Source organism: Rhagoletis zephyria, unplaced genomic scaffold, assembly GCF_001687245.7.
Source record: "Rhagoletis zephyria isolate East Lansing unplaced genomic scaffold, Rhagoletis_zephyria_1.1 Rzeph_scaffold_00019, whole genome shotgun sequence".
NCBI lineage: Eukaryota > Metazoa > Arthropoda > Insecta > Diptera > Tephritidae > Rhagoletis > Rhagoletis zephyria.
In genome coordinates, this window is record NW_016157103.1 from 137,590 (window position 1) to 150,823 (window position 13,234).

The 13,234-nt window shown below is 34.2% G+C and overlaps 1 protein-coding gene across 1 annotated transcript; it reads left to right on the top strand.

Annotated features, from left to right (window-relative positions):
- Positions 1 to 6,607: 6,607 nt before the first annotated feature.
- LOC108361441 (protein terminus-like) lies at positions 6,608 to 7,768 on the top strand. Its single transcript, XM_017614063.1, has one exon. The coding sequence runs from the start codon at positions 6,608 to 6,610 to the stop codon at positions 7,766 to 7,768; it is 1,161 nt and encodes a 386-aa protein (XP_017469552.1).
- Positions 7,769 to 13,234: the final 5,466 nt, after the last annotated feature.

Consider the following 13,234-nt stretch of genomic DNA (forward strand, 5'->3'; position numbering starts at 1 on the left):
ACAGACAGACAGACAGACAGACAGACAGACAGACAGACAGAAAAAAATTCTAAAAATGGTTGATTTGGGTTCTGGTGCTCTAAAAAAGACCCTCCACAATAATTTTTCTTTAATATCTATAATGTACAGACATCGACCTGTTACAATTTTATTATATGTATAGATGTAGGTCACAAATCTGTACTGGTATGTGTATGTTTGTACGTCCCTTCGATTTGATGATAGTAAACGTTCTACAAAATATATTTGGATTAACTGTACATTCTGCACCGCATGTAAATAGATGCGTTTACTTGATTTCATACACACGCAAGTTTATGTAACAATACTATCTCTAACAATACGAAATGAATACCGACAGTAATGTGCATAAGCACAAAATCGAAACAGTTAAGTCGATTTCGATAACGATCACGATAAAATTTGCGAAAGCGGCAAAGTATGGTTGAATATGAAAAAATCTATACATATTAAAATATCGATAACTATAAAATTATCGAAATCGATGACAAAAAATTAAAAAGATAACCATATCGATAGCCATGACAATCATATCGACATTGAGAAAAGGAAGATATTAAATATTTTATCGATTATCGATAATAAAAAAGTCTTAGCGATATTAGACTCGAGAACGAAGGCGGACACGATGTTGGCAATCATCAGTAAATGATTATAGTGTAATCGATTACAATAAAAATATCGTTAATGACAACATTACCCAATATGAAAAATGTATACATCTCTGTTTTGTTCTCATTTCGTTGAAAACATACACACATATTACGTAAAACTCCCCTCCAAAAAAATGCGACTAATCAGGGATGACTCCGGGAGCAATCGCAAAGGAACATGCGACTGATACCACTTTTGATCTCTTTATATGGAATGAACTGTTCGCTTTTGTTGGAGCATGTCCTATGAAGAGACTAATCGTTCACCTTTATATCCGAATGGGTATAAAAAGCGACTAGTCACTTTTAAAAAATAAAAATAAAAATTTGCGCCACCTACGATTCGAACCGGGGTTCTCATTTCATTTACTAAGTGCGTACATATCATTAAATCGTTAATAGTAGCCGTTAGAGATGAGTCGGGGACTCATTGATCTCCAATTATACCCGTAAGGGATCAGTCGAGACTAATTAATCTCCATTAGCACCCGTATGAGACTAGTTGCCACGATTTAGAGCAATCTCGGAATACTGTATTTAGAGATAAGCCGCAAAATTTTTTGAGGGTGACCCGTCTCTGACCGCCACTGTAAACAAAATTAGATATTTCTGTAGATATGTGCATATATATTCACTTGTTTATCATTACCCGCTGTGTCCCTCTATCAACTCGTTAGAAATGTATTTTCTTGCATTCGTGCATGATGTGTAAAACATGCACTCATGTATGGTATGTATGTATGTATGTACATTAGGGTGGTAAAAAAAAAAGTCAAGTCGGAATTGTATTTGCTCGGTATAGAATAATCCTAGGGGGTGAGCCTACCTATATATACACATATTACGGGGGTGAACCTAGGATTACTCTATACCGAGCAAATATACCTCTGTTTTTTTTTTAATAAAAAAATATTTAGAAGTCGCTCAAAGCGCTCCCTTTCCTTCCCTTGTATTTTATATGGCAAAAAACTTTTTTCGTATAAATGGTATAGAATTCTTGAAAGTTAATATTTTCTGCCGAAAAACTCGGTTCCCTTCAGAAGACTTCCAATAATAAAACACAATTGTTTATTTAACAATTTTTTAATATTAAATATATATTTTTTATAGGTCCCCAAAAAGCCCCCCAAAAAAATGCTTTAAAAACAATCAATTGGGTATTATTTAGGGCAGTCTTCTGCAAAAATAAATCGCTTTCCGATCGAAAAATATTGATTTTCAAGAATTTTATACCATTTCCAAGAAAAATTATTGTTCCCCATGTTAAATACATGGAAAACTTTGAGCGCTTTGAGTGACCTCAAAATATTTATTGATTTCGAAAAAAAAACAACAGTAGCAAATTTTTTCGATGTAGAACAATCCTAGGCGGTGAGAGCATTCAAATTCGGACTTTACTATTTTCACATGCATTTTTGGACCACCCTAATGTGCATATGTCCTTTGTGTGTGTGTGTGTGTGTGTGTGTGTGTGTGTGTGTGTGTGTGTGTGTGTGTGTGTGTGTGTGTGTGTGTGTGTGTGTGTATGCGGTATTTTCTTATCACTGCATTTTCTTAAGTGCGCTCATGCTAGTTAAATAAATTGCTCTAGTATATTTATATGTATAAATTACTTGGTGCTCATACATATCACTTAGATTGACAAGCAAATATTTACATAAAACTAATATAATGGACAAAACAAATATAGGTATAGACATGTTGTACATGCAAATGTTCTATACCTACGTATATGTGTACGTAGGCATTGATGCATGCATTTCTAACTACAACAACTAAACAAATAATCTATTTCTCATTTTAATATTAGAAAATAAATGTGACAACTATTAGGGTGTGTGTGTGTGTGTGTTTGTTTGTATAAATGCGAGCATGTATGTACTAGTATATTCCTTGGTATGCTTGTACATTAGAGTGGTTCAAAAATTTTTTTCCAAAATAGGTTTGGAGGCACCTTTCAAAACTTTTCTTTTTGACGAAAGAGGTGATGGCACCAAACTTTACGTTTCTACTAAATATAAATTTAGAGGCTGCTCATGATTTAATTAATTAATTAATTTTTTTTCAATTTGTGCAAGCTTTTAAACTTTTATTATTGTGGTTTTTGTTATAGATTGTATTACGTTTTAAATGAAAATTATTAAAAATAAATAAATAAATACATAAATATAATTTGCAAGCAATATCATTTTGAATTTCGTTGCTAATTAGTTGATCGCATCTGTATATGTACATAGGACCATTTCAAATTTAAATTAGCTGCAAAAATATTGCCAGCTTCAGTTGCTATGGCAACACTAGCTTTTTTTTTAAATCATCAATTTTTTTCAGTTTCAACAGGATTCAGAAGCGCATTTCGGGTTTATTGAGCATCCTGAATTTAATACAGTAGAACAATGAAAGTTAAATACCAAACGGAAAAAACTTTCACCATATAAAACTTGGACCACTCTAATGTACATATTCATAAAGTACAGAAAGATGCATACATAGTATGTGTGTATGTTTCTTTTTTGTTCAATTTCTCGTTGCTAAGTGCAAAATTTATTGGATTATGCGGCTATGGTTTTCTTTATTTCCATCTTAAGTAAATTTTAATGAGAATTCTAATATTTGAGCAATTCCACAGTTCCACAGTTTTATCGATTTTTAAGCACCTGAAAATACAAAAAATAATCAAATTCAATAATAAATTGGTCAAATCAAATTCACTTAACAAAAAGGAAATGAGATTCTTAATACATAGAAATTGATTAAATATGAAATTGTTAAAGCAATAATAAAATTTGAAAGTGCTCTTTCAATTTGTTTCACAAATAAATGTGATGACAAACACTCAAATAAAACCACATCACATAGCAACCGCATTTTGATTGCCAAATTCGAAATTTTGTGTGATATTTATGTATGGGCAAACTCATTTTGTGGCTGCCTGCCGTCGCTGTCATCAACTTATCTTTTCATTCAATTTTATTCCGCTTCCACTCCCGAAGCAAAGCCTAGTTGATGAACGTAATTTACAATTAAAATACCATAAACATAATATTTAACCGCTGTAATAATCATTTTACCTATCTGCCTATAATTTGCAGTGAAATTATTGCGTTTACCACAATCTGATTTAGAATTTTAAGTTACTTAGCATTCGTTCGCTTTAAAGTTTGGAGAGGATGACAGCGATAAATTCAATAATTTAATAAATATTTGGTTTTTTATCATATGTAGCTTAAGTTTTGTGTGTATGAAGAAAGGCTTAAAGTTGTATCTTTCCTTAAGAAAAATATTCTTATGTTTAAAAATAGGAATTACTCAATAAACTACTTCCTTTAGAGTGCAAAAGTGGCTTGAGGAGGCAAAAGGTTTCTTAAACAGATGAAAGCCGCTTAAGCTATTCTAAACTGTTAAAAGCTTTTTGCTAAAACTAATTTTTAACTATAAAATGGAAGGCACTTATTGGATTAACTGAAAGCTTCCTAAGTCCAGTGAGAGCTTTTTCATAATTATGAAAGTCATTTTAGGCTTATAACAGCTTTAGGAAAAGTGATTTTCATTCAAGCGCTGAAAGCTCTAAAGTAAAAAATGAAAGCTCTTCGGAAAACAAAATCTGTTCCAAAATAGCGAATGCTGTTCTAAACTTGTGAAAGTTATTTATGCAACGCACTAAGCTCTAAGATCATAAAAAAGTAAATAGTAACGCACTTTATTTAGCATAAAAACCATAAAAGTTCTGTCAAATAAGTTTTGCAACACTGAAAGCTTACGTTTTTAAGCTTTGGGTGTTTAGCATTTAGTTTATAGAATATTATATTTCGATATTTTTTTTTTATAGTGAAAGCTCCTTTACAAAATGTAAACATATTTTTCGAGTAGTTCAAAAAAAAAACTACAGAATGCATAAAAAAATTCAAAACATATACCGTCGGTACATGCGAAAAAAGACTCGAGCTTAAGAGTTGACTCAAAAAAAAACTTCGGCGAAGAAAGACTCGTAAACCTATTTCTTCGTCTTATTTTTTAACGTGTCCTTTTCCGCCGTCAAAATAGTACTAGTGCATCTTTCTTCGCATGCAACGATAATATGTATAATTTCGACTGTTTTCCTTATTTGCCAAGGTAAGAAAAAATTCACATAGAATATTTAAAAAGTTCATTTAATTTGGAAATAGTTAAAACTTTGAAAAAAGCTCAGCTTCCTGTGTGTTATTGTTTTTTTTTTAACAATGAAAGCTTTTCGAAAGCAATGAAAGCAAGTCATTTGTGTATGTTTACATAGATATGCACATTAAAAAGCTTCGCGAGATGGGACATTAATAACTTTAGCTTTATATAAAGCTTATCCCAGTACAGGCATTAAATTCAAATTTTGTAGGATGAAAAGCTATTGAGCTTTGTAAAATCTGAGATTATGCTGCATTTTTGTTGATGTTAATTCGTTCCAAAATGCAGGTGAAAGCTTTTTAGTAGCACTTAGAGCTCAAATGAAGTAATGAAGTCTTCAACTTTTAACAGAAAGTAATGAAAAATTAAAGCACATTACGATATCCTCACTATTTCGTACTTTTCTTTAAAAAACATTCAATATGCTTTTAAAAGCTAAAAAAGCTATTTGTGTTTCCGAGAAACAAAAATTATATTGAAAAACCTAAATGTTGACGCGAAAAAGTTAAAAGCTTTTATTGGTTAAGAAAAAAACAATTCCAGGGACTCTCATGAAAGCTACAAAAGCTTTTTATTCAGTGATTTACAGATTTTAGAGTTGATAAACGGTATTTATAGAGCTTTTAATAAAAATATTGAAACAGTGTTTAATATATATTTTGGAACATGAAAATTTCTTTTAAGGCTTGAAGAATGAATACCAATCATTTTGTGTGAAAGCTCGAAACGATTTGTGTATGTATTACGAAGAGGAAAATTAAAAAGTATCTTCACATATGCAACTTTAAGGCAGTATTATTCAGAGTTTCCAATTTGTCCCAGCCAGAGCTGTATTAAATATCAAAGAGATACAAAATTTATGAAAACCTTTTTTTGCCGTATTTATATTTTTTGGGAGTGACTGGTTTAGATGCACGAGAGCTCGTTTGTACTTAATGCGGTAGCAATTAGTGAAAGCTTTTACTCCATGCGCACCCGTATAAACACCATAAAGAGCTTTAAAAAGCTTGAAAAGAATTTCTATGCACCATACAACACTGCAAAATTAAGTAGAATTTCTGTATGTATTACTTTTCATAAGCAAGGAAAGCTTCTTAGGGATATGAAAGTTTTAAGTCATAATTAATTCATTTGTGTCAGACATATATGGGCCATTCCATACAATATTTACACCTCATTATTTTTTTTTTTTGGTGAAATATATTTTTTACATTGTTTATCGAAAAAAAGAAGACACCTATTTTTTTATTTCGTCATGATATTCGAAAATCTCGAAAGCTTTCAAAAGCTCGACTCACGAGCCTGAGGCTCTTCAACTGTTAGATAAACCTTTCGGAAGGTAATGGATCCATGTTTGAGGATTTCTAAAGTATTTTTCAGAAAAATACGGAAACTCATTACAAAAGCCCTTCAAAATTTAGTGAAAGTATTTATTTGTGTCTCTTCCTAACTAGAATACGAATATTTCTTTGAAACTTAAAGGAACCGTATTTGTTTGACTCATTAATGCTAGGCGTACAGAGCGTTGTAAACTCTTAAGTAGGTAATTAGTGGCGATGATTATTTTTTATTATCTTTTACTACCTCTCTTGCTCTCTCTCTGCCCTGCTTGACTCCTGTCCGGCCTGCATAAAAGCGCATCCTCTTCTTAGCTTACTTCAGTTCATGCCTAGTTCTCATAAAATCCATAACGCGCACAAAAACAGAATTCCGCATTCGTCTGTTCGTCTTAATCGCGTCGCTGCTGCACCTGACTACAACACCTGGACACCGCCATGCCTTACTTTCGCTCCAGCTACACCTTTAGCATCGCAGGCAGCGTGCGCACCTTTCATCATCGCTGGTATATGGGTGGAAGAGTTTACGAATGCGACGCTTGTAGCAGCTCGTGTGACATACGCGCCTGCTACTCGCAACATTGGCAGCCGGCACTGACTGCGTGCGCGCTCGATATTTCTGATGACATCAGTCGACCGCTTTGCAGCACAGAACAACGCGCGCAGCTGGCAATAGTAGCCGCGCGGCGCATCAACACTTTCATACTTTGCAATGAGCGCACAAGCATAAGGAACCCCAGTGAATTTTTGCTCGACGCCGGCATCAATGCCGTCCCCCAGCTGCTTCGGCTGCTCTTTCATGGCGTCTCCCGACTACACGTACGCTTGGGCTTCCATACGCGCGCCTACAATGGCGCTGACTTGCTGTTTAACAGCAGCGAACTGGCGCTGGAGCATCACTTAGACATTGGCGAATCTGTGGATATGTTGTTTCTCATGTTGCTGGAGCGCATAGAGGCGTATATGTATGTGCGTTATCCAACACGTGCCGCCGAATATTGCGTGAAGCGCATAAAGATTCACGTGCGTCGAGAGACGCTCACGAAAAGTGGAGAGTCAGCATCAACTTTAGCGACGGACGCCACACTACCGCTACAGTACCGCATAAAACATGCTACAGCAATGCCTAGAGACGCGCTTAGCGTTGAAGCAACAGCGACTGCTAATATTTACTGCTTTCGCGTATGCGCGCGCACACAAGAACTGTACGCGGTGCCTTATCAGCTAGGCAAGTGTCGTATCAACGGCGGCGGTGGCGAGAAAGACGAATCGAATATTTTGAGGTGGCCGTGGGACACAGAAGGCTGCGGCTCTCACTATATTATGCTGCAGAGTGTGGAGGGCAAGTTGCAGCAGCTTTTGGAGATCACGAACTTGTATCGCTTCCTGCGCACCGAAGCGGATGACCGCGTTCATATGTGCACACGGTGTAGGGCGAATTTTACGCAGCGCACAAGGTTGCAGCTACACAAATCACTGGATTGCGGGCGCGGTTTCGAGGTACTTCATTTGGATAGCAACTATTTGGAGATTTACGAGAGTTGCCTGCAAATGCGCTGCGCCAACTACAAATGGCCGCTGTACGGTATAATACAGTGAAGGCAATGAAGGGAGGCAGCAACAAATTACTAAAAAAAATCGAACAAAATATTAAACAAGAAAAAATATATCGTCGTTTAAAATAAAAAAAACTGCGGAGCCTCATTCTCTAAAACAGCCTAACTGACAATTGCTGTCAAAAATTGGATTTGCTCACACAAGCTCTTAGCTCAATCCTTATCCATTCGTCCTGAAATATATTAGCCAGAAATGCGATTGCTTTATAAAAAAGAGAATCATTTTGAAATATGAGTGTTTTTACTCTCTATAAAATAATTTATGCAACCTCACATACGCGGTTTTGCATTTTGTTGATACGCGGTTTTGTACTTTAAACGACGATATAAGACTTTAGCATGCGAAAAATTAAAATCTTTTTTTAGTTTTATATTTAGAATTATGTATATACATATATCAAACCTAAGTTAACTGTTCGGCCCCTGAATCTATGGCTCTAGAAGAAAACATATTTTCCAAGTAGGCGAACAATCTCGGTGCTTAACTTGATCTAGGCTGAAGCAGACTCCTCGGTTCTGCGATAAATAAACAAAATTCGAACTTGTTTCATTCGAAAGCTTTCCTACACTCGAACGCTCTGCTCGTTGAGTGAGGTACTAAAGATATTCAGAAAACCTCGAAATCACTACAAAGTTTCAATAAGGTTTTTAAGAAATCATAAACTGAAAAAAATTAAAGCTCTGTTTATTACAAAATGAAATCTTAAATACTCGGATTTCTCAAATGTTTTTTTAGAGGAGGCAATAAAAATATTCAATGATAATATTCCATAAATTAAAATTGAAAGCTCAAAAGCTCGCTAACTTAAAAATTAATACAAATTATAGATGTGTAAAAAACGTGAAACATGTAAGAAAAGTATCCTAAAAAAATGTGCCAAGAGCAAAAGCTCACGCTAAAAAGGATACTAAATTTTTAAGGCACTATTAAGATTGACTTTTTTCGAATACAATGTGTAAGAATTGAAAGCTTATCTTCTCATAAACGAAAGGTCAACAAATTTTAATGCAACCTAACAGCAATAAAATACAATTTTTGAGCAATTAAAATAGCTAAGAACGCGTTCATGCTAAGTGAAAGTTTGTGGACTTTAAAAGTGAAGTGAAAAATTTATAGAATCTCCGAAATCAAGTAAAGCATCCTTTGTTTTTCTAAGCATTTTTCATCGGTGCCAAATCAGAAGTTCGCTTGCATACTTTTTTAATATTTAGTTAATTAATTAATGGCTTAGTAAATTATTCTGAAATGCTACTCCAGAATATGAAATCTATAAAAAAATTTTAGTTTAAAATTTAATTTCATTGAATATTTTTGCGTAGGGAAAGCTCACCCTGCAAAGAAAAAGTTAAAGCTCGAGCAATTAATATTTTAGAAAGCACGTACACAAAGCTTTTTTATTTCTTTTTTTATCTAAAAATATACACAAAGAAAATCGAAGCTAAGCGCTTAACGGTAAACGTGTTTTAATTACTAAAAAAAGTGTATTCTAAAGGAAAGCTCCAAACGCTCTATAATGCTACGAAAACAGATTTGGACCTAAAACATTTTTTTTTTGAGTTCACAACACATTATGCTTTTAAAATACTAAAAACGTTCGTCCATGAAAGCTTTAACGATTTCCATAGAGCTTCCACCAACACCATAGCCGCATATCACTTTTAGTTTCCTTAACAGCTGTCATTTAACAATTTCCGCCAATTTCATGCGCCAATTAAATTCAAATTTAATCAATTCAACATGTCGCAGATTAAAGGTGCGGATAACGACGACCAAGCGCTTCTGATGTTTGGGACGGCCACAACGCTAATTGGCTGGCATAAGTGACGCCTGTCAGGCTTATTTACCACCTTACCTGCTTCGTTTACTTAGCCACTCGTGCCACTCAGAATTTTAAATCGGTTTTAGCAACTCAAACTTTTTTATTCGTAAGATTTTAGCGTAGATTTAGCTTTGCAATGTGGATATGCAGCAGCACAAAATTTGGCTAAGGCGTTGTTTGGTTCTACGTTATTATGGAAGTAATTAGTAATTTATAATATTACAAAGTGTAATTAGTCACCTGCGTGTGTTTGTGTGTGTGTGTGTTGAGGGAAAGATTTGCTGCAACAGGTGTTCCGCGAAAAGGATATAATTATAAATTCATTTAAGCTAAAAATTATGCAAATCAGACCAGGATTGGAACTGACTGAGACAACAGGGGGAAAGTTGTTCTAATTTGTTAGTGTTAAAAGAGTAAAAGAGCTTTCATTTCAATTGAATTTTCCATTAATGATATTAAGCATTCTTTTTTGGACGCCATTAATAGTCGTTCACTTGGCAGGCTAAGACCAAATATTAAGCAACTAAGTCTAATAATTTGTATTAGAGAGGAAGTTTAAAATGTGTCTTGCTCGTAGGAATTAAAAAATAAAGCACAAAAAAGGTTTAAGGCTCCCATAAAAGGAGTCATATATGCAAACGTTGTGATAAAGTGTTGGCACTATTTAGTGAAATTATTTTAGAAATTGCTTTGCTCTTAAAAAGAGATGAGAAAACTTTCTAAAAAAATTGAAGTCTTGTGCGTTTTTTTTTGCGACTAATATTGAGCGGACGAAGCTATAAAAGTTCTCTTTGCATATATATTCTAAGTAATAACAACTTAAAGTTTTGAAAGAAATTTTTACCTAATTATTCAAATAAAGCGAAATGAAAGTTTTCTGCATGGAAATTGTTTCGCCCTTTTTTTGATCATTGAAAACTTTGTCAAATATGTTTTTCGCACAAATTGCATACATTACTGCTATAAATACAGTAGTGAACTTTCAACAAGTTTTGAGAATTTTCTAAAGTTCAAAAATTCTATCAATAGCTTTTAAATATTCTATTAAGCTAACGGTTTCCTGATTATCCGAAAGAAATTACGGTTTTTCTTCGCTATGGCAATGCAGTTCTTAATGTTCGCGCGACTTTCATTAAATGTTGATAGCTTAAGGGCTTTTATTAAGCTTCATAGTCCTTTGAACACTCCCAGTTAAGTACCGCTCCTAAAAGTTTCGTTTTGTGTGGATTGTAATTGTAAAAGCTTTCAATGAGTATTAAGATCTCTTCTAAAACTGAGTTTACTATTTTATTTGCACGCTTGTTATTTAAGCTTTCTTAATATTTTTTAACGAAACACGTCCTGTGGCAGAAGTTTTCTAAAGCTTTCTGTAGATTTTATATACGCGCCCAAAGGGTGTGTTTAATAAAGACGGGCATAGACCGAAAACCCTTCCTCTCTCAGACCACTTCTACGCCTAACGCTTCTTATGACTTATGATTACTAAGTAAATCGGCGTTTCGTTGATCTTTTCCGGTGTGCTAATAGTTGACTATTGAAAATATTTTGTTTAAAGCTTTTCGTATTTCGAGTAGGAACAGCATATCCCGCAGGGAAAGCTTTTAAAAGCTGTAAGTATTTTCTCATTGTTGCTGTGCTATTTAGACTTGCACAGATTTAACTCTACTATTGCACATCATTTTATGTGGCTTTCAGGCTTTTAGATTAAATGTGAACTTCGCTTTTAGTCACTAAGCGAAGATTGTAAAAAGATTTTTTTTGATAATGTGAAAGCTCACTAAATTTCTTAAAAGCTTTTCATTATATTGTGAAAGCTCTAAAAATTTCATAACTATTGGGTAGCTCTTGAAATAGATTTTGTAGCGCATTTAAGTGCAGTGTAGAAAAAACTAAACTTATTTTATCAAAAAGCAACAATTCAATTGCTATTTCTCGACTTTCATAGCTCTAACTCTACTATTTATTTGGGCATTTAGGAAAATGCACATCATTTTATGTGGCTTTCAGGCTTTTCGATTAAATGTGAATTTCGCTTTTAGTTACTAAGCGAATATTGTAACAAAGCTTTTTTGGATAATGTGAAAGCTCACTAAATTTCTTAAAAGCTTTTCATTATATTGTGAAAGCTCATGAAATAGATTTTGTAGCGCATTTCAGGGCAGTGTAGAAAAAACTAAACTTATTTTATCAAAAAGCAACAACTCAATTGCAGTCCAAGCAAAATCTTACCTAATTCGTTTAACTTTGTTTCGGAGAATTCTGCAATTAACCTTCGTTCGCCCTTACACAGTCATATGTACATATGTGCTTCTGTTTGAGTACTTTCTATTATTTAGAATCCTTTACTTTTTGTAAATATTTCGCAATTTCAAATTTGCAACCACATTTGACATTGAAATTTGTTAGTGCCTCACCTTCCACAACTAAAAAAAAAGATCCAATCTTTCAGCATGCTTCTATTTATTTATTTATTTTTTTTTTTCAAACTCAAAAACAACCTCTTAAGCATTTGCCACAATGCCAACAGCCATGCAAACATAAATCCCCACCAACCGCAAATAAATTTTCTTCAAATGTCAACTCAAAAGAAAATACTTAAATGTATGTATGTATGTAAGTGCATCCGTGTGTGTGCGAAAGAAAGAGGGAGAAAGATACCCTGCAGTAAATTGCGCTAGTTCGGAACTAGCGCAGAACTAGCTCTTTAAGAGCGGGTACTGGTTCTCGATCTATCCCAACGCAATGCTTTCAATTGTCTCTTTTTACATGGCGATGTCCTACGAAGTGGAAATTGCCACCTCTGCAGAACTTTCGAACTAGTTCTGAACTGGTTCAATTTTCGTCAGTTCTGGGACAATAAGTTTTTTATGAGAAAAAATTTTAAAACTAGATTGCTGGATATTTTTTCCTTTCTGAACTGTTTCCATTTGGGACAGATCTGCAACAATAAGTTTTTTATGAAAAAATTTGATTATTCGATTTTTTTTAATTTTTTCATTTTATTTAATATTTTTATTCTCTTATTTTATTTATATTAAATTTTGTCATTTTCGCTTCAATTTTTAAGCGGCATTCAACAATTTAAATTTATTAAATCTGAAAATCACAACTGCCTCCACCGCGATTTGAACTCGCGACCAACGATGTTAGAGTCGGAGGTCTTCCCGCTGAGCTATTTAGTATTGTACGAGAAATGAGAATTTGTGCATTTACTTCTCAACAGAGCGCAACTAGCACACCAAGAGCTTCAACTGTCCCGTTCTGCAGCCGTTTTGCACCAGTTCAGAGATAGTTCTGAAATATGTAGTTCGGATCTAGCGCTTTGTCAGACTGTCTCCAAATTTTACTGCAGGGATACAGCCTACATCTGTTTGCTTGTATGCAACTACTCTGTGTGCATTTGTGCGCATAAATTTGTATGTATGTGCGATAATAAAAATAATTGCAAATAAATTACGAAAGTTGTATGTGCGAACCGAGTGTAGAAAGCAGGCTGCCTGCCTGGCGGAAGCCTTTGGCTGTTTTTGAGCTAAAAGTTTGCTGTTGAGCAAAAGTTCACTAAGATCAGGCGAAGCATACTTGGCATGCGAGCGCTGCTGGATAAAACAGGGACTAGAAGAAGAGGGTGA